Source organism: Cygnus atratus, chromosome 1, assembly GCF_013377495.2.
Source record: "Cygnus atratus isolate AKBS03 ecotype Queensland, Australia chromosome 1, CAtr_DNAZoo_HiC_assembly, whole genome shotgun sequence".
NCBI classification, from domain to species: domain Eukaryota; kingdom Metazoa; phylum Chordata; class Aves; order Anseriformes; family Anatidae; genus Cygnus; species Cygnus atratus.
The window spans coordinates 206,425,650-206,450,266 of NC_066362.1; the positions used below are offsets into that span (position 1 = coordinate 206,425,650).

The 24,617-nt window shown below is 50.1% G+C and overlaps 1 protein-coding gene across 1 annotated transcript; it reads right to left on the reverse strand.

Moving 5' to 3' along the window:
* Positions 1-1,506: 1,506 nt before the first annotated feature.
* MOGAT2 (monoacylglycerol O-acyltransferase 2) lies at positions 1,507-20,358 on the reverse strand. The gene is made up of 6 exons (XM_035560494.1): positions 20,265-20,358; positions 13,407-13,585; positions 4,509-4,713; positions 3,492-3,666; positions 3,135-3,334; positions 1,507-1,661 (listed from the first exon to the last, which is right to left on the reverse strand). Exons 1-6 carry the CDS (start codon positions 20,356-20,358, stop codon positions 1,507-1,509), a joined length of 1,008 nt encoding a protein of 335 aa, XP_035416387.1.
* Positions 20,359-24,617: the final 4,259 nt, after the last annotated feature.

Here is a 24,617-nt window from a genome sequence, read left to right on the forward strand (position 1 = left end):
TTGTTTTCCGGGAATAGGACGGATTTGCAGCCAGCCATTCAGACAAAGAATCCTGTGGAGTGACTTTATCAGTGCTGAGCTGGGAGGAAAGGGAAAAGAATAACCACCACCACCCCCCCCCCCCCAAGAGATATGGCCCTTACACATAATAACATCACCAGTTTAGGGGCGTCTTTTCCTTGCTAAATGCAATTCTTGCAGCTGCAATACCAAAAGCCCTGGGTGCAATGAAGTGCATGTGCTCTGCAGGAAGCTCCTCATGGATGGGGAGGAGAGAGGGAGATGAGGGGAGAGGAGGAAGAAGGTGTTGGTGTAAGGTATAGGGCGATGTAAAGCTGATTTGAGCAGATGGCTTCCTGCCACCTCAAACTTCCACGCTGCAAAATCCCATTAAGTGTGGAGTTTAAGGAAGTTCTGGATATCAAGAAGCAGTGGCTATTTAAAGCCTTGATCACCTGCCAAACGGGGCTTTATGAGCCGTGTTTCCTGTCCCAGATCACTTCTCCCATCTCCTGGCTGTGCTCTCTCCTTAGGAAATGGCCTGGTTTGTGCCACGACATGCTTGGTGATGGGACGACATGCTCCCATGGTGTCCGAGGCATTCCTATCACGAGGTATCTGGGATTAAATTAATTACATTATAGCATGATTCCAGGAGCCAGGACCGAGAACTGCAAGCAGGGCAAACCCCCTGGAAGAGATTTGCCCTTTATAAAGGTTTTATTTCTTTCGTGTCATAGGGGATGGCCTCATTTTGCTGCAGAGGCTGCCCAGCACCATGCTGGGAGTGTGAGCTTTCGGTGAACTGTAGTGCAGGAGGGGACTAAAGAGCCCGGAGCAGCTGGACACAAGAGCACCAGGCAGACAGCGATCATTTGTTGATCAAAACAAACAATATTAAATAAAAAACACATAAGCTAAGCAGAAATTACGGCTCATCTTCCCATTTTTGCAGACTCTCCCTGAGCAAGGCATTCGGAGAGAGATTCCCATCTGTTATTTGAAGCAATGCCCCAATTTTTTTTCTGAAGTCAGAAAACTGAAAAAAAAAAAAGTTTTATTTTATTTTCTAGTAAAGGTCTTTATGTCCTTTTAAATATCTTTGAGGAATCGACTTTTTCCAGCACGACGTTTTTCTCAGCTAGGCTGTGAAAATGAAACTTGAACTAAATGCAAAGGAAACAGTAATTCATCTCTGCCTGGAAATATCTTCAAAAACTGGCCTGCAAGCCAGACTGGAAGTGTTGGTTTTCTGCTGGGGGGTTTCAATAGTGCTGGGTTCGTCAAACACGATTTTGCTTTTGTGTTATCTTCTATGTGTCCTCCAGGGAGAAGAAATGAAAACTCTGCTTCTGACCCCACGCAAATGCTGGGAAAACCAAGTCCTTCTCCCCATGCTGTATGGCCCACGTGTTACCTGGGACTAAAGGGAGGATGCAAAGTAGTCCCAGAGATGGGGGAAAACTTGGAGCCTGGTCTCCACGACTCCACCTTCAGAGAGGAGCTCTATATAAATTCAAGGTGACTGTCTTCTGGGATGTTATATTTAGCTTTATGCTCCTCAAAGAGCTTGCACAGCTCTTCCAGGTATTTCTGATGGACTCGATCAACTTCTTCCTCAGAGGGCTTGTGCTTCTTCTGCACTGGGATCGGTTTCCCAACTGGAAAGAGAGCACAAAGATTCGGTCAGGTCCCTCTGGGTGCTTTGCATGCCTTAGCCCAAGCTGGGTCCCACCTTTCCAAGGACACAGTGGACAGATCAATAAGACCAATCGTGTCTCCTCTGGGAGACAGCATAGCCAAGGGGGTGGGGAGATGGAGGTTCAGCTCCTGGCTCTCCTGGGTCACATCTCTCCTTACCTCAGTTTCCCCATCTGCAAAGTCGGTGGATACTCTCTGTAAAGCTCTTTGGAGTGAAAAGCGTTGCATCCCTATACATTCCCTCCAGCTATTCCTAACATCTCAAATACTTCTTTTTTCCAGAGCAAAACTAAATAATTTGATTGCCAGCACTGGAAGAAACCCTTCTCATCTCCCACAGCCACCAGCAGCAGGGGACAGGGAAGGCCCTGAGCTACCTCTCTTGCTCTGTGCTCTTGCCCTAATTGTGTTTGCCAAGCGGCAGAGGGCTCCATCATCGGGTAACAGTGCCCCTCATCAGCCTAATGAAGATCCTTTGTGATACTGCTGTAAAACCATTGAGACAATCCAACTGGGTTGTAAAACAATTAGAAGTAATTGCTGGCTGTCAAACCTGATCAGTGGGGTGAGCTCTGACCTCTCCAAACAGCCGCTGTAATTAGGCTGATTCGCAGACCATCAGCAGCGCTGAGGATCCAAGCATGGAGTTGTGGAAACCGGGTGGAATTCCATCAAAACCAACAATTTTCTTGAGGCTTGGTATGGTCTCTGGTCAAACCAGCCCTGCTTGTTCATGGGGTTTGTTGTTGGGGGTAGGTTGGGGTTTGTGGCTGCACCTGCACTCGGTGCAGAGCAAACCTGCAAACCACGTCGGTGTTGTCCTACTTGTGCTCGTGGAATTGGCTTGGAGGAAGTTCTACCCAACTCTACCACGGGGGTTCGTACCCAGAAGGTGTGCTGGGGCTGGGGTTGGCAAAATATTTGCTCTGACACTTTCTCGGTGCAGTTCAGATGGGTTGGGTTGTGCAGTAAGACCAAGCCTGGGTCCCAGAGCAGTGTATGCAGGGACCCATGTACTATTCTTCCTCTGTGCTATCTCGTTTGCTCTGAACATGCTCCAACACCACTGAACTCGTCACATCATGAAGAAGCTCCAACACCACATTCAGCTTAACTCATCACATCACAGCCTCCAGAGCTGCCCTCAGGCTCAGGCGCTCTTCCCCAGCTACATTTTTAAGATTTTCTTTGTATCTTTTGCTGGGGAATTTTGCTATCTTAGGGAAACCTTGTCCCAGAACCAGGAGCTTTTTATAAAAAGCTATGTCTAGGGTGGAAAGCCAAGATGGGTGAGCAGTTGGAGATGCTCCATTGCCAACAAATTGCTAGCCCATGGCATCTTGTGCTCTCTGTCATGATGCCCCAGCTTAGCAGGGTGTTGATAGATCCCTGATCCCCCCCTTTGGCCAACCTCGTGCTGGGGAGGGACTTACCCACGGTGCAGATGGGCCGGCGGTAAGGGACCAGCCCGAAGCTGTACTGGAAGATGCCTCTTGCATGGAAGAGGGGAAGGGAGATGCCCATGACCTGCTGGAGCCGGTGCTGGATTCGCCGCAGCCAGGAGCCCTTGGGGTTGCTCACTTGGTCGAAGAGGTCGTTCTCCCCGAATGAAAAGGCAGGGACCAGCGGGGTGCTGTGGGAAGACAAACCCAAAATGTGGCCATGAAGGTTAACAAACCCATCCCTAAAACCCTTCACCACCCGCCCAACTCAGCAGGAACATCCCAGTGACCGCCCACAGCCCAGAGCATCCCTCCCCAAGCTCCCCCTGACCCCATCCCTTTCATCACCCGTGCTCGATGGCCACGCGAACAAATCCCTTCCTATTTTTCAGCAGCAAGGTGCAGGATCCCGGCTGGGCATCCAGAGCCTCCTGCGCCCCGCCAACGATGATGGTCAGCAGGTTCCCCCCGCCTGGCCTCTGCAGCACATGGGATGCGCTCTCCTTATCGGAGGACACAAGGCCTGGGAGGCAGAAAGGAAGAAAAAATTAACAACCTGGCTAGCTGTGGTTTCCTCCCATTTTTCCCCATTATCCAGCTCCAGAGAGGTGCTCAGTATTTATTTGCACAGTTTTCCTACGCTCCAGTAAATCTTAGCCCAACTCCCCAGAACAGCGCTGGATTCATGCATGGCTTTGCCCCGTGAATATGTGATTATTCCTTTGCTGTCTGGCCTACAAGTGAGGAACAGGGGAAAAAAAATAGGAAAAAAGTAAGCTGAAAACTAGCTGCAGGGAAAATCTGTTTCGGCTTGTTGTCAGATTAAACCATGTCCCACCCTGAATCCTTCCAGAGTCAGTGAAATGTTGGCTTTAGGTAAAACACACAGGAATTTCAGTGCCTGTTGCTATTTTAAAGTGACATTTGGTGCAGAGTTTGGCCCCCTGATGTTATTTGCTTACAAGGATTAGAAATCTCTAATTCAGAAACAACAAAACCATGTTGTTTTGGTTAAACAGAAAACATAATTCAAAATGTTAAAAAAAAATCAATAAATTAATAAAATAAAACGGATGTTAAAAAATCAATAAATTTTCATTTCTTCTTCATTTCTTCCTCTCCTGCCCTGTGGTTCTGCAACACAGCTATTAACTATTAATTAATAGCTATTAACTTGCTATTTAACTTTAGAGAGATTTTGGGTGCCACCTCCAGCACCCACGTCCATGGATGGGATCAGGTTGGCCACAGATGGAGACAAATTCTTCCCTTGATCATCTCAAGCCTCCCTGGTGCTTTCACCTTTCACTCCCTCCCCAAAAAATCACCCGATTCACCCACTCATCCCACTGCCGTCCTGCTCACCTCCACCCATCAGGTAGTCCCTGAGGAAGGGGACACGAAACCACAAGGAGAGCATCATCAGGTGCGGGGTGATGCCCGGGAAGAGTGTGGAAAATCCCGAGGCCTCCGTGCAGAAATTGAGAAAGGCTCCCACGGCCAGCACCCCGTGGGGGTGAAATCCCATCAGGTAGTTCTGCCTGGGGTCCAGCTCCGCTGTCTTCACCAGCTGGGCACAGGGATGGGCCATGGGTTAGTGCCGTCACCTTGGGGATGGAGCATTGGCTATGGAGCGGGGCTCTCAGGGGGGCCCTGGCACCCACCGTGCCTTCTGCTGGGAAAGGTCAACTGAAAAACTCCATTTTTTTTTTCCCTGCGATGTATTTTGTTGCCTGTTTTCATATCTCTCACCACCCTGTGGCCCAAAATGACTGTTCCAGTGGCACAATTCTTTAATCATAGACTCATAGATTGGGGTTGGAAGGGGCCTTCAATGATCACCTAGCCCAACTGGATGATCTACACCTCCCACTAGATCTGGTTGCTCAAAGCCTGTGTTGCTTTCATCTGGCCTCAATGCTGGTGGGAACCTCTTTTCTTTAAAACCTCCTCCTGTCCATTTTCCAATAAGGGAAAAAAATGTAGAAAGTGAGACGGGGGTGATTATTTCCCCCTACGACCACCACCCCATGACCAGAACCACCCCAGTAATGATCTTCCCATCCTGAAACACGTCAAGTTATCAGAGGGTGCTTTTGTACATCGTGGGGAGAGACCCCCAGCTCTCACGGAGCTAACAGGGAACAAAATGAGGGATTTATTACCGTATGGGAACACCTGCAAGAACCCAGCCTCTTGTGCCTGTGTTAGTAACCCAAAGGAATCAATCGATGGGTCCATCAAAAAGCAATGGATGCCCACGGTTGCTGCAGTTTTTCCTGGAATGGGAAATGCCTGTGCTCAGGTTCTGGGGAAGGGCTGATTGCAGGTGTTGTGCAGCACAGGGTTGGCCCCTGGGGGCTGGCTGAGCGGCAATCCAAAATACTTGGCCACTTGAAAGTGTTTTTGGAAACTGGGAAGGAGAATGGGTGGCACAGCTGGAGAGAGGGTGAATAAACAGAGACGAGGGACAGGCAGGGTTTGGACTTGCTGGGACCCGCCTGGAGGGTAAGGACTGCTGTGACACCCCTCCTGCTGGTGCTGTCGGTGCTGAGGCTGCCCCTTTTACAGAGCCATCAGGAACATCCAGACAGCCCCAAGCACCCCGGGACAAGCAGAAACAAACCTCGGTGTGCTTCACCCCGCCAACCCTTCGAGTGCCCCGCTCCCATCCGTAGGCAGGTTGCAGCTAATGGTGTGTGCGCTTTCGTGGCAGAGAGTGGGTGAGAGTCACGAGGGTCTGTTTTTAACCTTTTCACATCGTGGCCAATTTCCCACCTGTCCTAGAGCACTGTTGACTGTCTGCCTGTGCCTGCTCCTAATGAGGGGAGTGAGCAAACAACTGTGCCTGGGTGCGGAGGTGGGCAGATGGGGGCTGCGGTGCTGAGCCCCCGCCACGATGTGCTCGTTTTTTGAGTGATTTCAGCTCGCTTCAGTGCTTCCTGCACTCATCGTTGACCTCCTGCCTTTCATCCCCGTGTGATTTAGAAGCAGGGAAAGAGGAATGGAGGAGAGGAGAGGAGAGGAGAGGAGAGGAGAGGAGAGGAGAGGAGAGGAGAGGAGAGGAGAGGAGAGGAGAGGAGAGGAGAGGAGAGGGAAGAGGGAGGCTATGTCCTGGGACTGCAGCCATACTCCAATTTATGGGGGTGACAGCACTGTAGCTTTTAAAACCATTTTTCAAACCAGCAGCCAGTGAGGCTTACAGGAGGAATTGCTTTTGCTACACGTAACCAAGCAGTTCATTCCCAGCTCTATTTCTGGGTGCTCATATTTCCTCTTGATGCTTTCCATTGAGATCACCCTGTGATGTAGTTTATCTGTGGCAGTGCATACCTATTTTCAGCTGCCAGATTTTTCATCTTTCTCTGCATTACCATATTATTTTATTTTATTTTTCATTATTTTAACTTTTTAAGGTATTTATGGCCACAAACAAAGCTAAAAGCAACCCCAGCTGTTTCAGTGATGCTCCTGGATAGCACATCTGCTTCTGATGTGTGAATCTTTGCATCCCTAGTGGCCTCAATGCCGGTAAATCTGTACCCCCACCAACCATAGCTTTGGGCCATTAGAACCACCCATGTGTTATGGGGCTTGAACCTAATCCACGTATCCAGCTCCCTGCTCTAAGCCGCAGGCAATAGGAGGGTAGGAGCCTGGTTGCTCAAGGGTTGATGGATCCGGTCGATGTTTCTTCAGCAGCACTGCCCACGCCTGAGTGGCTTTGCTGAATTAATTGCCTCTTCCAGCTTTGTAAACCGGAGGGGAGAGAAGGTCCCTGTCCTTGTCACAGCATCTGCTCATGGTTTGGGCCAGAGCTTACTGAGAAACCAAAGAGCTCGAACAAGGTCAGAAAGGAAACCTGTCACAGAGAAGAGACCTGGGCAATGTCCTTTAAGCCATAGGTCAGTCCCCTGAATGCTAAACCACCCTTCTGGAAACTCTTTAACACAGTAACTCAATCCTCCCACTTGGTTTGTCCTTCTGTTTGTTTGCTCCTTCCTCCTCCTCCTGCCAGAGGTCACGCAAAACAGGCTGCTCCCTCTCCTCCAGGGAAGTTAATACCTGATGCCACACGGCCCACATTTTGTCTGTTCTGGCCCCAAAATGCTTAACTGGGCTGCCTGGGGGCTGCGGGGCTGGGGTTGAGGTGCAGAGGGGTGGCACTCTCCTCCTCCTCCTGGCTCCTGTCACTTCTGCACCCGCCGGATGACGCCTGCTGCCCTGGGCTTTCTGGGTGAGTTGAACCTTTAATCATTGCCAAAGGACTCGAGGGTGCAGCCAAGCCGGTCTGTGTGCAAACATCTAAGGAAGACGAGATCTTGGCCCGGAGTTTTCTTAGTAGGGCGAGACCAGTTTCTGATCCCAGTGGTGTCTGATGGGTGCCAAGCTAACGCGTATGACCCGTGGCCTGAAGGCAAAGAGCTGCTGTTGGCTTTTAGTGGTGGGCTTGGGAGGTTTGGATGCAGGGCAGAAAGCCTTCTCAATTCCAGATCTGCGGTTATCATGGCCCTCCCAGCTCAAACTTTAATTTGAATTTGAAGGATGGGGTCTACTTTAGCCTTCCTCATGGATAAATGCTTTGATAGCTGCAATTGTTCATTGCTCCCAGTGACTTCTTGGTAGCAGACCCTCCCCTTACTCTCTCTACACAAATGCGGGTCCAAGACGTGGGCAAACCCCTGCCCCAGATCCCCCAGCTCCTGCAGAGGAGTGCTGAGATCTGCCCCACGTGCCATCCTCAGCCACGTTAGGGGGCTGCACGCGCAGAACTTCAGCTCTGATAAGAGACCATGTAACAGTGAGGATCTCAGGCATACTTAATTTTAAACTGGATTAGTTAAACCGCATTAACATCCCTAGTAGATGCTCTTAGCTGGAATTAATGTGGCCTTTGTTTGGTATTTGTTTTGGATTTTTAATTCATTTTGGAGGGGAATTAAGCTAATTGGAATTAGGGCTTCTGAGTGGCTGTATCAGCACAGGAGTTCAGCGCTGGTCTAACGAGGATGTTTTAATTCACCCCTCGAGATGTGGCTGGGGGTTTTTGGGTGTCACCTGTGGCCTGGACTGTTTTGCTCCAAATGCAAAAAAGCAGGAAGCTGGTGTGAAAATATAACCCTCCCTGAGCCCAGAGGTTTACACCAGCTTGTCCTGGGGACAGAGCAATTTTCAGCCCCAAAGCCAGCCTTGTTTGTAGGGCTGGAGGGAGCCAGAAGTGGTTAAGTGGGGAATTAGAAGGAGCCAGGCTGCGACGAGCATGGGGGCTTGCAGATATTGCAGAGTTGCTATTGTATTTTTATCCCCCCGACCCCAAACTCCACTTTCAATGGTGTTATATCCATTAATCAATCTGCTCTTGAGCAGGGTAAACTTCTGTTCAATTTTACCCTAAGCAAATCCTCAGGTCCCTTGCTGTCCACCAGGCACCTCCAAAGAGCATCTCCCACAGGAGGAGGCATGCAGCCAGTGTCTCTGCAGGATGAAACCACCGGAGGAACAAAGAAGGAGGAATTACACCAAGAAGAGAGGTGGGCAGGTCACCCAGGGGTGGGAGAGCAAAGAAAGTGTGAATGAGTACTGCCAGCAGCTCCCCGGGCAAATGGGGTTCGGGTCCTGGCAATGGAGGGGGTCTGAGAGGGATAACTGGAGAAAAAGGTGGCTCTGGGCACTGGGGTTTTCTCCAGGAGCTGCAATACCAGAGACACTTGGGGGCAGAGAGGAGAGCGCCAAGTCATGGGACGGAGAAGCTCCTCAGCAAAGGGGAGAGAGGTGGCTCAGGGTCACTTGGCTGTGTGCTGTGTTTGCCTTCTTCTCTCCTCTATCCAACAGAAGGAAGTCAAATGAATAGCCACGAGTACTGAAAATCAGAAATTATATTTAACGTCACGGGCCATGACACAAGTTCCCCAGTTACACATAGTACCGTGCTCCCAGGAAAAGAAAGAGAACGTCCCTGGCAAGCCCTGGTTCATGGGGGCTTGGACCTCTCCCACCCTGCAACGCCTCCTACGTACCCAGAACCACAACGCACCCCAATAACCCCAGTCACGGTTTATGCAATTGTGAGAATGAATGAGCTAAGGGATGGAACCATCCCAAAGCAGAGCTCCTAGGGGGCTGCAAAGTCTCCAGTGATGCGTTTTATTTCCGCAAACAACAACAAAAAGAAAGCCAACCAGTGGCCAAGCACAACGGCAGAAGTTGAGGCTCTGCCAGATGCTGTGGATAACCAGGTCCAGCTGGCACTTAGACAACCCCACAGTCGGTCAGAAATCTCCTTTGGCTCCCCACGAGGGGAAAACAGTGCCGTGAAGTCCACAGGGACCTTCTCCACACAGCAGGAACCTCTCAGGTTGCCCCAAATAAAGCTGCTAAGATGGAGCCTGCCAGGGTTGCTGTAAATGATGACAGCACACAAAGATGAGATTTGTCCCTCTAAGTCCTCCGCTTCTGCACATCCCTGGTGCTTCTCAGAGGAGGTTACCAAAGAGCTTACTTATTCTGGCTGGAGGGGTTGGGGCTGGGGAGAAGAAGCAGTGAAGATGTGCGATTTCTTGGCCACACGATGAAGGAATTTGTTCTTACTTCAGCACTGGGTGTATTCTTCATGATAAAGGGGCCACAATGACAACAGAGGTTCCTTCTGGTGGAGAAGGAGATGTGCGAATGGAGATAAGGGTTTGGGCAGAGACCTGGCAGTGGCAGACACATTACTGACTGCTGATTGAACACAGCACAGGTAGGGCCATCCACAGGATCCAAAATCTCTCTGCAGGCACCATCAACCCCTAGCAGGCATCAACGGATACCTGCTCAACCACACACTGCCTGGAGAGATTCATTTTGGGATATTTTCCCCACTTCTAAGACCCAGCTGAGCTCAACATGTATTGCAGGCATATCATGTGGTTGTGTAAAAAAAAAAAAAAAAAAAAAAAAAAAAAAGACTAGAACAGGGTTGGAATATTGGAATACAGGGGGATGAAGCAGAAATAACCTTTCTGGAAAAGGTCTTGGGCACCCCCCTGGATTCTCCACGCTTTTTTTTTTTTTTTTTTTCCTCACCTGCCTTTAAAAATCACCCAAACTCATTCAGGTCCTGTCTGACCCTACAATTGCCAACCACCTAACTAAAATAGGCTGAGCTCCAAGGAGCAAAACCGAGCAGCAAAGTGTTTTTTCTGCACAGCTAGGATCAGCAGAGGGTGCTCCTCACCCGCGCTCGCAGCCTGCACGCTCCTGCGTGGCAGATGCTTGCTGCAGCAAAGTGCGAATTCACTCTGCCTTAATCCCCAGAAAACAGACGCTCATCCCAACCTCTCTTCACTTCCGCAGCCATAAACATGCCCCGAGATCCTGTAAAAACAGCGTTTAAATCCCCTCCTTGAAATACCAGAGGGCAGAGCGGCGCAGGCAGCTCTTGCTGCCTCCCCACCTCCAAACCCTGACACTTGACCACGCTGTTTGCAGCGGGGATCCAGGAGGATTAGGAGCCACATTTAATCTTCCCAGAATACCTAATCCTCCAGGGCTGAACGAACTCAATCTACGCACAAACACAGCCCACGGTGCTGGGTGCCCACCCCATCCAGGCCCCCCCAAATCCTGCTCCCAATTTATCCCCATCCTTGATGTTTTTTTTGGCAGGGGGGAGAGTATGGGTGGGTGTGCTCAGACCAAGCTCAGCTCCTTGTGAGAGCTGGGATGGAAAAGCAAGGTTTCTTTAAAGTGCCTAATTTCCACGCTGCTAGGAGCAAATCACCTCATGCTCAGAGGTATGAGATGAAATGTCTTGCCACACAAGGAAGAAAGCACATTTGGGGTTTTCAGGTGGGGAAAAAAAAAGATAGGAGGTGGGGTATGAAACAAGGCAAGTTTTCCACTGTGCTTTTTTGGGCACCCTCTGATTTCTCCTATACCAGCAAGGACAAAGGCTCCTCCAACCGTCCCTGGGGGTGTTCAAGGAAAGGTTGGACGTGGTGCTTAGGGACATGGTTTGGTGGGTGACATTGGTGGTAGGGGGACGGTTGGACCAGATGATCTTGGAGGGCTTTTCCAACCCTAATGATTCTGTGATTCTATGAAACCCTGCCTTGTCTGCACCCCAGGACCAGCGAGCTGCAGCCAAAACCAGTAGCCATGCTCCCTCTGCTGGTCTTTCCTCCTGGCAGTGCCACCCAGGGAGGGAAGGACAGACGGACAGCCCAGGGTGATGCTCAGTAGAGGCTGTACACAGCCAGAAGAGGTGTCTCTGAGTTCAGGTGGCAGCGATGTGTTAGCAGAGAGGTTGGTCTGACACTGCTCAAACAGAAGCTTATGGCCAGAAACAGATGACAGAATATATATTGCATAGAGCCACGTGGATAGCTCACAGCAATTCTAACCTTGAAATAATTACTTGGGAACCCATTTGGTGTTTCCTATTAAATGCTGCAATGCACTACCTGTCCTTTATGGCAAAATCCACCAGAAGCTCTCCTGGCTTGGGTTCCCATTCCTCCCCAGGAGACTATGGTGTACTTTTGGGGGGCTTGCCTTGGAGCTCAGCCAGAAACCCTTAAATCACTGCAAAAGCTCCTGATAAGGGCCCTGGACAAGGGCCTGGAGAAGTCTGGAGAAGTCTGGCTGGCATTTGCCAGCTTCCAGTACAAAATTAAATAATCTCCAACAGTGGAGAGAGAGGGTGATGGTCCAGTTAAACCCAGCACATCTATTTCTACCAGTTTTACCCTGATCTGGTGAGAGGCGATCCCAGTTTGCACACTACCGCTAACTGGACACGGTCACAGCCAGCACTGCCTTTTGCTTCTTCACCTTCACCACCCTAAGAGGCATATCAGGATGGGATGAAAATTAAAATGAGGGGAGCGGAATAAAGGAGAAATCAAAAAGCTCTGATTTTCCTGGTGCAACATTTGATTTTGGAGTATTCTGGAGGTGGTTCCTCCAGAACCGAGTGATGTTTCCACTCTGATGACAAGGAGCAATGTTTTCTGGGACACACTGTCTGTGCAACAGGGTTGTGGTGTGGCAAAGCCCACATTTTACCTGCAGCACTGGGCTCAGTATCGTACTGAGTTGTGGCTTGCAAAATGGGGTTATACAACATCAGAAGTTACACTTTAGGCACCATTATTTTGGGGGCAGATGTGCCCAAGTGAGCTGTTATAATACAAATATGCATTGCATCTATTCAGAAATGGTAAGAGAGATCCAGACAGACCCCATCTATTCTTTTTTGTTGTTGTTGTTCAGCTCTGATTTCTGCCCTAAATTAATCTCCTTGCTTTCAGGGCTTGCTTTATCATGTGTCTTTCAAGAAAGGGCAGTAGCAGCAGCAGTCCAGTCCAAGCATTTTAGAGGATATGCACTGAAAGATGCCTTCCAGAGAAGGATTCCCTGTGCAGCAAGTCACAAGTTGCAAGGGAAATGTGGGCATTGGACAGTGCTGACTTTGACACTCAACTGCAATGTTTCCTTAAAGGAATCATCTTGTAAATTCCCAGAGTGAAGCGTAGCTTGATCTACCCTAAAAACTCTCTCTATTGCATGACCCATGGATGCTGCTGTTGCTTTGCTCAGCTATGCACAGACCTGTGATGGTGCTGAGGCAGGACTTCATCATGGTCCACGCATTCATGTCATGCCAAGGGGAAACTAAATAAAGACTGAGGTCAAAAGCCTGCCACATGCACTAAGGTAAGTCAGGAAATGTCATGAAAGTGCATCTCAGGGGAATGGCATCTCTGTGACATGGCCCAGGACACCTCTGCTTTGCCCATCCAGCCTCTTCTCCAGTGGAGAAGGCTGACCTTGCAGGAAGATACAACCTCTTAGGCTTTGATCAAAAGCCTAAGAAAAAAAAAAAAAAAAGAGCTTTTTGACCAAAGCTTTTTGGTCAAAATTTATCTCTGCATCCACTGGGTAAATGGTGTGCAGCCAGAAGAGCAGGTGAATTGCAATATACCATGGGAAATGGGCCAGGGGAGATGTTCCTATCAGCTAGAATGCAGCAAGGTTAAATGGGTGTGTAAAAGACAGGTGATTAAAGGATGTGATTGGGATGATATTGGGTCATGCAGTCATTCGGAGAGCTGGGAGGACAATTTTTGCCTCCTGCCTTCATCACTGACCTCCTCCTCCCTGTGCCACAGCGGATACCCCCAGACCCACCTCCAAGCACAAAGGAGGTCCTGAGGCTGGCCCTTAGAGGTTGGTCCCCCAAAATCCCTAAAAGCCAAAGGGATTGGCGGCGCTTACCGTGACGGGGAAGTAGTCCCTCATGTATCTCCAGACGACGCTGTTCCGTAAGAGCTGGATCCGTCTCCCTCCTCTGCTGGGTGCTTCCCTGTCCGTGAGCCACCACGCAGCGTAGAGGGCACTGAGCAGCCAAAATCTCGTGAACAAGAGGCCGATGAAGAGAGCTATGCAGCACTGTGCTGGGAGGAAAGAGAGAAAAGCAGCGGTGAGTCGGGGGGCTGACTTAGGTGGGAATGGTTAGAATTGGTTCTCCTGAAGGGACTTGGTCTGTTTGGCCCATACATGAAGCCCAAGCTTGAGCTGGGCTCAGTGCTGGATTATTTTATCAGTGTAAGGCACCTTTGACGCAAAGAGGTGGTTTTTCTTCTTTTACTATCTGCCCCAGGAATTGCAGAGCAGCTTAACTCCAGTCCTTGCAGAGCCATCTATTTCTCCAAATTTCTCCATCTATTTCCCCCTCTTCCCTCCAGACTGATGGACCTCTGTCTGCAGAGGGTCTTGCAGATCCCATCTCCATTCCTTTGCTCCAACCTCTGCCATATGAACGTCCATGTCTTACCCCAATGCTCCTGTTAACATCCCCAGACAGCACCTGGCATTTTGCGATGTCAGCAAACCAGGGCACTATGTCCTGTCTGCACAGCCCCGACCACTTTGTCCTGAGCCATGGCTTCCTCATTTTCAATTACTGTCCACGATTATTTTATTTTTATCTTCCCATGTATAAGAGTTTACTTTTTATTGATTTTTTTTTATTGATTCTGGGCCTTTTCCTCTACTTCTTGGGTTCACTGTAAGCCCTAATCTTGGCCTGAAGAGGATTTTCAGTCCTTTCAGCTTGGTGTCATTGCAGATTTTATAAGCGTGCTCTACTTCATTCCCCAAGTCATTAATGACTTGGGACTTTCCCAAGTCATTAAAGACCTTCCTGAGTTGCTTCCAGTCAGTGCTCAGCGTTGTCCTCTACCTCCTGCCTCCCTCTCGCCCTGCGTTTTGGCAGGTGAACAAGAGAAGAAAAGTCTGTGTGCCAACAAGCATCGCTTGGCATATCAAATACCACCCGAGCCCAGCACCGTGTGTCTGCACAGAAACTGGGAAGCACTGGTGGCCACCAGGTAAAGCAGATACCCTACAAAGTGCCTGGGAAATAGGAGAGCTGTGTCCTCTCCATCAGCCCCCGTGGAAGCCTTGGTGGCCCTGTTCTTTAGGGTGCTGTCAGGGAAGGGAAAGACTGAGCTAAAAACCACATTCGCCTTCCCCAGCTCATAGGTTACACTGTGGGTGGTGTTTTTTTCTGCCAGAGAAGAGGTATATGATGCTATATATTGAGACCTCCTTTTAATTCGTCGTTGCTTTTACTATAAAGGGACCAAGGGATGCACCTCGATGCAGTTTTCTCTCTCAAAAAAATGTGTTTTTCTATGATGCTGTCCCTGATGCCTGACCTCTTTCAGGTTTTGGGAGCATTTCACGTGTTCTCATCGGAAGAGAATATCTTGATAAGGATAAGTAGATTTGGTCTGCAGTCTATTTTTGTCATAAGTCACCCTGATCCCGGAGCTTTGTGTGTTCAAACAAATAAACACCACTTTTTTGCTGGCATGATGGCACTGATAATTCCTACTGGGAAAAAAATGATATATATATATATATAATATATATAATAATAATAATAAAAGGAATAATCTGACAGGATCCTAAACCTTCTTAAAGCTGAATTGGGATTTTATTGTCCTCATGCAGGCAGAAGCACTGCAGGGAACAGTGTTTGAACGGGAAGGCAAGGCAGGCACCTGGGTGCAGAGCATGGAGAAGCACTGCAGAGCTCTGCACAGTTCCTCAAAGCTCCAGGTCAGGACAAACTGCTGCTACTGGTGCCACTCCTTTGAAATGCCCCAGCCACAATCTTTATAACTCTCAAGGAAAACAGCATCCAACATGAAAGGAAGCTCCAAGGTCCAGACAACACACAAGTGCTGCTCGGGGAGGTTGCAGGTTGTACTGCACCTACCAGCCAGGTCATCAAGTCTGCTGCAAAGCTGTGCAATGCCTGATTTTCCTTTTATCACACCGTGCAAAGCTCAAGGTATGCCCTGCAAGGTGGAGGAGTGGCTCCGGTCCAGATCCATGCACTTATCATCCAAGTTCGGCTTTATCTTGCAATATATAGTAATTAGTTTCTCCCTCAATTCATTTGTGATGCAATGTTTTTTGGCAGGGCGGAATTTGCACGCGGTGACCTTCACTCAATATTAAGTGCTTGTAAAATCTGATGGCGTTTTGCTTGCTGCAAGAGAAGCACCTATTCCTGTGCCAGCACGGCCCTGACTTGCTAACAGACACCCGTGTGTCCTGTCCTCAAACTCTTCAACACAAGCAGAGCATTCCCGATTCACAAGGCACTGAAAAATAACATCCCACAGGAGAAAGGGCCAAATCCTGTGACTATTTGAGTTAAGGGCTAGAGGGAAGGATCGTGCTGCAGGACTGAGATTTATTTATGTTCCTGCAGACCCCCAGACTTGCCTGAATCAAGGAAGATGAGGAAAGCCAAGGGTTTCTTGCCTGCCCTTCCCTCGACCAGCAACCACTTCAGAGCTGCGCGGATGACAGCCCTATTTTCCTTGGCATCTGCTTTCCTACAAACAACTGTCATTTTCTGGGCTCCCTGCCAGGCGTACACTTTAAAGGATATAACGAACATGGCATTAGGCCCTTGGCCAGGGAACCTCAGCAGATATCTCCCTTCTGGGGCCAAACTGCAGCCGACATACAACCCGCTGTGCCCACGCAGCAGTCCAAAAAGAGCCGTCAGGTCTCAGAAAAGCTTCTGAAAGCGATGACAGCCTGTGTCGTGATGGGGATGGGGAGAAACCTGCAAGTCCTCAGTTCATTTGAAACCAGTCTTTGGGCCCCCTCAGGTGCTAGGGCTCTGAAGAGCCAGGGACCCAGCAAGGATGGGGACTGCAGGTGCCTCAGGCACACACGTGGCAGTGGGATGTGGTTATTACATTGCCTTTACATTATTTTTTAAGGGAAAGGGAGGGGAATACTATTTCCAGTATTTGGCCATAGCATCTCTACAATACCCACCTCTCTGCCCCATAGCCCCCTTGTTTCCCAGCCCCAAGCTCCCATCTTTCAGGCCACGTTGGCACAACCAGGAGGAATGAGCAGGTTTGGGGGTGTGGGGCCAGGTAAGCGATGCTGGATCAGGCAGACCTGATCCTCATCTCCTCCTTCTGCAGGTCTGGACTTTTCATGGGAAGCCAGCCACACACAGCAAACTGTGCTAAAAAGAGTGTTCTGTGCAAATATTGCCCCGTGGAGACCCAGAACTGGCAGGGTATGGAAATGGCTTATGTCTTTATGAGACCTTTCGAGGCAGGTATTGTCATGGGTCTGAAGGCACTGTGTCCTTGCAATCACATCAGTTTGGTTATCTGGAAATGGCCAGATAATCCCAGGCTGGGCTGAGACTGTCTGCAGCCCTACCTGCACTGCCGTGGAGAGCGAGGAGACACCCCTTCAACCTAAAACCAAAGGGCCCTTGGCAAGGACAGCTCCATGCAGACCCTAAACCTCTCATTTTCTGTTCAGGCCGGGTGCCAGGAGGTTTCTCTGCCCTTGTCCATGGCGAGGTGCGTGGACACTTTGTTGTCCAGGACCTGGCACCTCACATCTCCATGGCCAGAGGGGAGCCAGCAAAGAGAAGGCACATCCATGTGGGCGTGATGGCCCTCTTGGCTCCCCTCGCAGGCTGGGCACTTTTCTGGGAAGGTTTTCCTCAAAGAAAGGGACCTCCTGAAGGAAAAATGAAGTGCTTGGTGGTGGGCATCCTGGGTTAAGTAGCTTTAATGTGAGCTGCAAGTCCCTCTCTGGAGGGAAACAGGAACCAGACGAGGATGCTCTGCAGGGTTTATCTGCTGAGCAGATGGGTACAGAGGTTTCAAGATGCATCTCCAAAGGGAGATGAGGTGCTACAGAGATGGAAAAGAAGACTTGTCTGGGCAACCACTGCTGCTGGCTTGGCAGAGGGGTGAACCCTGCTGCACCAAAACCATGGGCATACCACATAAAACACACATACATGCCATGGGCTCCATGTGAGTCCTGAGCTATAAGCACACAAAAGAATTTTTTGGCCAAGTCAACACAGGGACCATGTCCTGTCAAAGAGCTGCTGGGCCCAGCACTGCTGCTCACCCAGAATTTTCTCATTCAGCCTCAAATAAGGGGAACAGCAGCCTTCGGAAAGAGATTTTGGGCATTGCAGCAGCCCTAGAGCAGGTCAGACTCATGCTGTACTTACCAGGAGGATTTGCAAGATGCACGTTGTGGTCCTCAGTGCCAGTCCAGAGCTCTCAGCACAGATGAGCTGAGGCTGTGGGCTACTCCCAGCCACCAAGGGGCTGACTCACGCTGGCACTGCACGCCCTTTGAGCCAGCCTTGCAGACTGGAAGAGTTCAAGGGCTGGGTGTGCTGTGCTGGCTCCGGAAAAACAGCGGGCACAGGACTCCTGCCCCTGCCAGGGGCTGGTTAGTGTGGCCTCGGCCACGAGTCCTTCCACGTGGTGTGTCTGGAAAGGTGCCCGTGCCCAAGCATGAGAGAGGCTGGGGGAAGTGTTGGAGCAAATTGACGATTTCAGTGCCCTACAGAAGCTTAGCCCCATCGCCTTAGGAGGTGGCACTGGTCTGTGCTGGGAGGGGAAAGCAGGGAAGGCAACAGGGTCCCTACCCCACACCCTACACCCATCCTTGCACCATGAAATCCCCTTCCAGCAACCATCAGCATCCAAATTAAGCACAGTAGAGGATGAACGAGCCCCTTGTGGGGATGCATTTGCACAGCCATGGCAACAGCAGCCCACGGTGCTGCAGCCGAAGGGCGATCTCCAGCCAAAGGGCTGCAGAAATGTCTGGCAGCAGGTGGCTGTGTGTTTTTGAGAGCCCTTTTCTGGCAGCAGAAGGAAGCATGGCGCTACCTCAGCAAGAGAGGAGCAGCTGGCAGTCCTGCATTGCTCGAGGAGTGGCTGGCCTCTGTGCCTGGGGGTTAAAAGACCTCCAAGATCATCTGGTCCAACCGTTCCCCTACCACCACTGTCACCCACTAAACCATGTCCCTAAGGACCACATCTTCACCTGTAGCAAGCCGCATTTCCCTGCAGGAGGCAGAGCCCATGTTTTGAGCAGCTCCATGTTACCCTCTGACCACAGAGGGTTTCTCCTTTCCGCCCATCTTTTGGCTTTCAGCTGGCTCCAGCAGTCATCTCCATCACTGAAAAGTCAAGTGCCAGCCTGCTCCTGGTACCAAGGAGGGGCAAACCTAAGAAGCAAGTTGTTTTGCTGGAAAATAACCATTAACACTCCTTAAGCCCTGGCTGCATCCGTGCTGGAACACAGGGACAGGTTTCTACATCCCTTAACATCACGGCCACATCTCCACTATCTCCCATCCCTGCCAGGCACCATGGAAGAAAACCTGGGGACAGGGGCAGGGAGAGAGCCAGAGTGCACCCCAAAATGTCCCCGGTTTGGTTGGTCAGGTCCGGGGCTTCATGTTCTTTTCCAGATCTCTCCCAACGTCCACATCTCCTCCTGCAAGGCCGTCTCCAGCGTAGAATCTGGCAGAGTGCTGCTCAGCAGGGGCCAAGCCTGTGCCACGAGGCAGGCAAGCAGCCACACCATCTGGACCAGTATGGCCCAGTGCTCCAGTCCACCAGACACTGGTGCAGAGGTAGCCATTCAGCCCCAGGTCTGTAGAAGAGTTTCGATGGAGCCATCTTAGAAACTTAATGAGGCTCTAAAGCATAACCTGTGCTTTCTTCATTTCGGAGATGCTTGCATGCCAGGACAATTATAAACCCAAAGTTCTGCTGCCGCTGTGTGTTGGGACTGCCCAACAACTGTCCTGCTGCGATAAAGCAGAGGGCTTTACACAGACTCCATCTGAAATTACGAAGCCAACTGGCATGATGACGGCAAACTCTGGGAAGCCACCTCATAGCCTGGCTCCTGATCACCCTGGATGGTTTTCACCCTCTAATAAGCTGGCTTTGTCTCTCCCATCTTCTCATTTCCTTAGGCACATGGTTTAGTAGGTAATATTGGTGATAGGGGGATGGTTGGACCAGAAGGTCTTGGAGGTCTTTTCCAGCCTTACTGATTCTGTGATTGCTTGGTCCATCCTATCCATAACTGCACATCTCTCATTTCCAACAGCAACTGATGCCCTCCACACAGCAGTGTGTTTGAACATGAAGCATGGCCCCTGCAGTGAGTTTGTCAGGGGCCCAGGTTGCTGCTGTGTTTCCTCTCCAACCTGCCTGGGTTTTCCCCAAAACCTGCCCTTTTGGGGTAGGCAGCAGGGTCTGTACAAAGTGGGGTTTCAGTTCCCAGGGTTGCAAAGCTGAGTCCCCATGTTCTTCCCATTGCACCACCCCACGGGCAGAGGAATGTCATTTCTCATGACTAATGCTGAGCGGTGCAGCACCTTAGACCAGGAAAACATTAAACCCAAGGAGCAGGAGAAGTTGAAACCCCCAAAAGGCTGCATAAAACCTGAAGATATGCCCAAGCACATACACGCAGCCTGGGGCCACCATGCTGTGATCGGTGGTTGGAAGAGACAAAAACAAGGAGGAGAAAGGAGATGCTTTGGTAAGACGGAGCCACCCATGCTGCAAGACAGAGGCATGTGTGTGCAGCCTCTGCTGCTAGCCACTTGTCCTAACATGGCTTGCAAATCACTCAGGCTCCCTAAATGCCCCTCTCCTTCAATCCCAGACCTTCAGTCTTCTTGGGTTGGGGAAAAAGCTGCTCTGGTTTCTCAGAGAGGGAAAAGGAGCTGCCTCTTACCTAGACCCAGGAAGCTGAAGACCCACTGGACCACCGACGCGGTCTGAAGCCTTCTCTGCAAAGGCAGAGAGAGCGGAGCAAATTCGATGTTCATCTTGGCTCTGCGTGTGCGCCTCGGAAGGAGAAGGAAGCTCGGCAAGTGGCGAATGCAAAGTGCAAAGTCGCCCGTCAATATTTACCCAGTCTTACAGTATAGGGGGTTGTGCAACGTGCAGTGGCACGGGGAGGAGAGGGACAGTGCTGGGAGGTGTCACCGGCTTTGTGCCAATGTGAAAGTCACCATGTGGTTAGATGGTGAGGGTTTCAAGCTTTCCCCACCCAAATCTAGGAGTTAAACTTCCGTCAGGACAGAATTCTGCCTTCATGTGCCTGTCACCTTCAAATTTCACAATATTTAGGTGCTTCTAGAGAACATTGGGCACTTGTGCATGTGAGCCAGGCATGACCACACGTGCTTTATTGCCCCCTCGCCTACAAGACCCCTGTGCATGGCAGGTGGGGACAAGAAGAAGGGACAAGCAAGGGCAGGACACTTGTATTTGCTGATGATATGAAGCTGAAGGGACTATGTGCAAGTCTCCTCCAGCACTACAGCTTTGGAAAAGAAAAATCCAACCACCCTTCTTGCTGAAGCAACTGCAGGAGAGAGCAGGAGAGAGATGTAAGGAAGGAGACTGTGGGAGCAGTGTTGGCTGAGGTGGGAGGAAAAAGGCTTTTCTGAGGAGTGGCTTTATGATTCAAAATATGTAATGTGTAGATAAAGCTCAAGGCTGTGCCTGCTGGGCGTGCAAAGGGCTGGGTGGGTTTCGGTGTGAGCCATGGAGGCATGCAAACAGCACATGGGTGTTTCACTGGGGCACACAAGCAGGCTCACACCTCTGCCAGAGGATGGATGGAGGGATGGATGGATGGATGGATGGATGGATGGATGGATGGATGGAGAGATGGAGGGATGGATGGAGGCATAGGTGGATGGATGGAGTGATGGGTGGGATGATAATGGGGTGGGTGGATGACTGAGTGGGGGATTGGGGGTGTGGAAGGGTGGATGGACGGGTGTTTGGGTGGATGGATGAGGCAGACAAGTGTCCATGTGCATCCTTGCATATCCTTACATGGATGAATGAGAAAGGAAACACAACCTCGTTTTTGCATTTCTGCCTCCAAGCAGGTGCACGGGCTGCACCTTTGACATGACACGTGCATCAAATTCCACCCTGCAATTTTCCGCATGGAAAAATTTCAGAAATTTGGGGAAAAAAAGAGTCCTTGCAGAACTCACAAGCCGCTCAGGTAAACAAAGAAATCATCTCATGGGAGGCCCAAGAAAACCAAGGGTCTTGTTGTAACCAGGATACAGAGTAATACAGCTAACAGACTGAATTAAACAATAAGCTGATCTGCTACGAAAGCACCGGCGCACATACAAAGGCGTTGCCTGCTTGTCTAAGGGGCATTTCAAATCCCCAAGCTCACCGTGCCCAAGAATTACAGAACAAAAAGTAAAAGCAACTCTTGGCAAAAGCAAATCAGAGGTGCTAGCTGAAAAGTAATCCTCCCCTTTGTCAGGCCCTAGGAACATGCCAAGCTATAAGGAATTTACAGCTTTTAGACTCCGTTTTCCATAGTCAATACAAACTGCACAGCTCTGGTGAAACCCCAAGGGCTCTTTTCCTAAAGACACCGGTTGCTTTCTTTGAGCTAAAACTGGCTCAGGTGCTATTTGCATCCCTCCCCTTCACCATCCTTTGTCTCCAGGCCTTGTCTGCTTTGGAAAGCAAAGGAGGCTTTTAACCCGTTTGGCTCTGTTGCTTGGAGACGGGATGTTTCCTGGTGAGAAACCACCAGCGATTCCCAAAACGCCCTGCAGAGAGCTGCAGGTGCAGGGCTTCTGGTCCTCCTGCACTGTGCATGCCCCATTGTGGCTGGGGAGGCTCTTGGGGGACCAACTAGGGGACAGTCCTCGCAGTCCTGCTGGTGGGAAGGGTCACACCTGAGCCCCGAAGGACACCCAAACAGCTAGGAAGAGTTTTCTGTTTCCAGATGTTTCGGGCCAAACCCCAAAGCAGATGTGCCCCTGTTTCCCTAAGCAGCTCTTTGCTTGTGGCTTATTATTACAAGAAAAAAAGCATGTTTCGGATTTATTGATGTACAAGCCGGCTCCTTGGAAAAGCTGACCAAAGAGTGAAGCGAGGCTCAGCTGGGTAATAAATATTTATGTCCTGCTCTGCCTCGGGCATGCCATTTGCTTTTTGTATCTCTGTTTCCCTAAATCAGGAGAGAAAAATGCTTATAAAGGCCTTTGAAATCTTCGGCTTAAATTAGAAAGGGCTTGGAGATTCCCAGACTGCCAGGAGGAGGCAAGAGAGATGCAGCTCTCTGCTGTGAGTAGGTAAAATAGAGGAGAAAAGAATTTGTATGGTGAGCAGAAAGGTGACAAATATTTCCATGAGGGCTGTGTCTAGAGGCCTATGACACCCAACAAGCATCCAAGCAGGGACCGTGGTTTCTGGAAGAGCTTTTAGTGGTACTGTTGAAGGCTGTCCCCAAACCATGAGACCCCCAAGACCACTTCCAACCAGCCCCACCCCTTGGCCCCACCATCCCAGTGCTGGGATGTTGAAGTCCAAGTCCAGGATTCCCACAGGATTGCAGCAGGCCAGGCATTCACGGGCATTCAGCTCTCTTCTTTCAGCTGTCTAGCTCCAAAGGAGGCAAATTGCTCCCTGCAGGCATTGGTCTCATGCTAGGGAAGACTTCAGCCCGGAGCTGTTGAGGAGCAGGAACTTGAAGGGGCTATTTTGGCCCATGTTAGCACCTCAGGCTACATTCAGGCCTATGAAAAGGCTATTTTGGCTCACATTATCACCCCAGGCTATATCCAGGCCTATGAAGGGCCTATTTTGGCCCATTGTAGCATCTCAGGCTACATCCAGGCCTATAAAGGGCCTATTTTGGCCCACATTAGCACCTCAGACTACTTCCAGGCCTGCGAAGGGGCTATTTTGGCTCACATAAGCACCTCAGGCTACATCCAGGCCTAAGTCATTCCTCTCTCTGCAGGGAGGCACCTCCAAAGATCTCATCCTGCTCTCTACCAGTCCCCTTGTCCTGCTCTGCCCCTCTCCTCTTGCTCTCCCTTCCTGTTGCTGACTTATTTCTGGCAGGAGAAAGGAAGATGGGGGTGACAACTGAAAAAGGCACTTCCATCAGCTCTGCACTGCTTTATAGAGAGGTCCTGGTCCCATAGTGGGCCCCCCATCCTGACTAAAGGGTCTTGCTGCCACAGGAGTCCCCTTCACAACTCTTAATAGCCATGGGATCATCTTTGAGGAAAAAAATATAGCAACAACAACAACAAAAAAAAATAAGACTTTGTGACGGATCTGGGTTGGTGTGAAACCCCTTAGTCCAGAACCGCAAGAAGGATTTTAGCTTTGGAGTGGCTTCACGCAGCAATGGGCCAAAGATGCAGAGGTGAAAAGTCACGGTGCTGGGGCTGCGGGGGATCACCTTTCAGTGTCCTTCTTGTAGGAAGGAGCCATGCTTAATACAGAGCATGTAATTAAGAGCAACCTTACCTCAGGTCTGCCCCTGCAGTGCCACAATCCTCGTCCCTGCTCAGTGGGAAGTGACGATAGGGGATGAGAAGGGTAATCTTTTATTTGGCAATGAGAAGATGTAGATTTACTCCCAGGGTTTCCGTGTAACTTCCAGCAACTTTCCCTTCCTAGATTTGGGTAATGATTTGAAATTCAAGAGCAATGATAACGATGAGAAAACTTCACTGGCCCTCAGATGAATCTCCCCATGGCAGGACGTGCCTACCAAAAGGCCCACACAGTTCCTCCTGCTACTTCATGCTTCTCTGCTTGCTTTTACATCTTCCTTCTCCTTCTCTCTTTGCTGGCTTGGGTTTTAGTTGTGGAAGAGATGGAGCAGGAGCTCTTCCTTAGGAGCATCAGAGGGAGATCATCACTGAGTGGGGACTGCAGGCAGAGCATCCCCCTCCAGTACCACCTACAAGTAATCCCTACAAGTCCCATGGTAGCACCTCCTGGGGAATTTTGCTGCTGTTTAATTTACACTTATTCGCAGCCCTAGGGCTTTTAAACCTCAATTTTCTCAGTTTTTGTAAGTTTCTCACCACTTCTCCTTATTTCCTGACATACCCGGGCACTTGCACTCATGTGCTCTATGATATATCTTCAGCCACATTCTCCTTGGCCTTTTCCTGCTCAGGTATTTATAGTTATTTATCCGATCTCCTGTGGTTTACGTTTCATCTGAGAACATAAATTCCTTTAATCCCTCAATAGGTCGTCCTCTGTAATCCCTTTATCAGCGGCCCTT

Bases quoted from the DNA above. Each gene is read 5' to 3' on its own strand.
- MOGAT2 (XM_035560494.1), bottom strand. From the start codon at position 20,358: ATGAACATCGAATTTGCTCCGCTCTCTCTGCCTTTGCAGAGAAGGCTT. The intron at 3,667-4,508 runs GTGAGCAGGACG...TCTGCCTCCCAG, and splicing joins GGACTACCTGATGGGTGGAG to GCCTTGTGTCCTCCGATAAG. The intron at 1,662-3,134 runs GTAAGTCCCTCC...CTCTCTTTCCAG, and splicing joins CCGGCCCATCTGCACCGTGG to TTGGGAAACCGATCCCAGTG.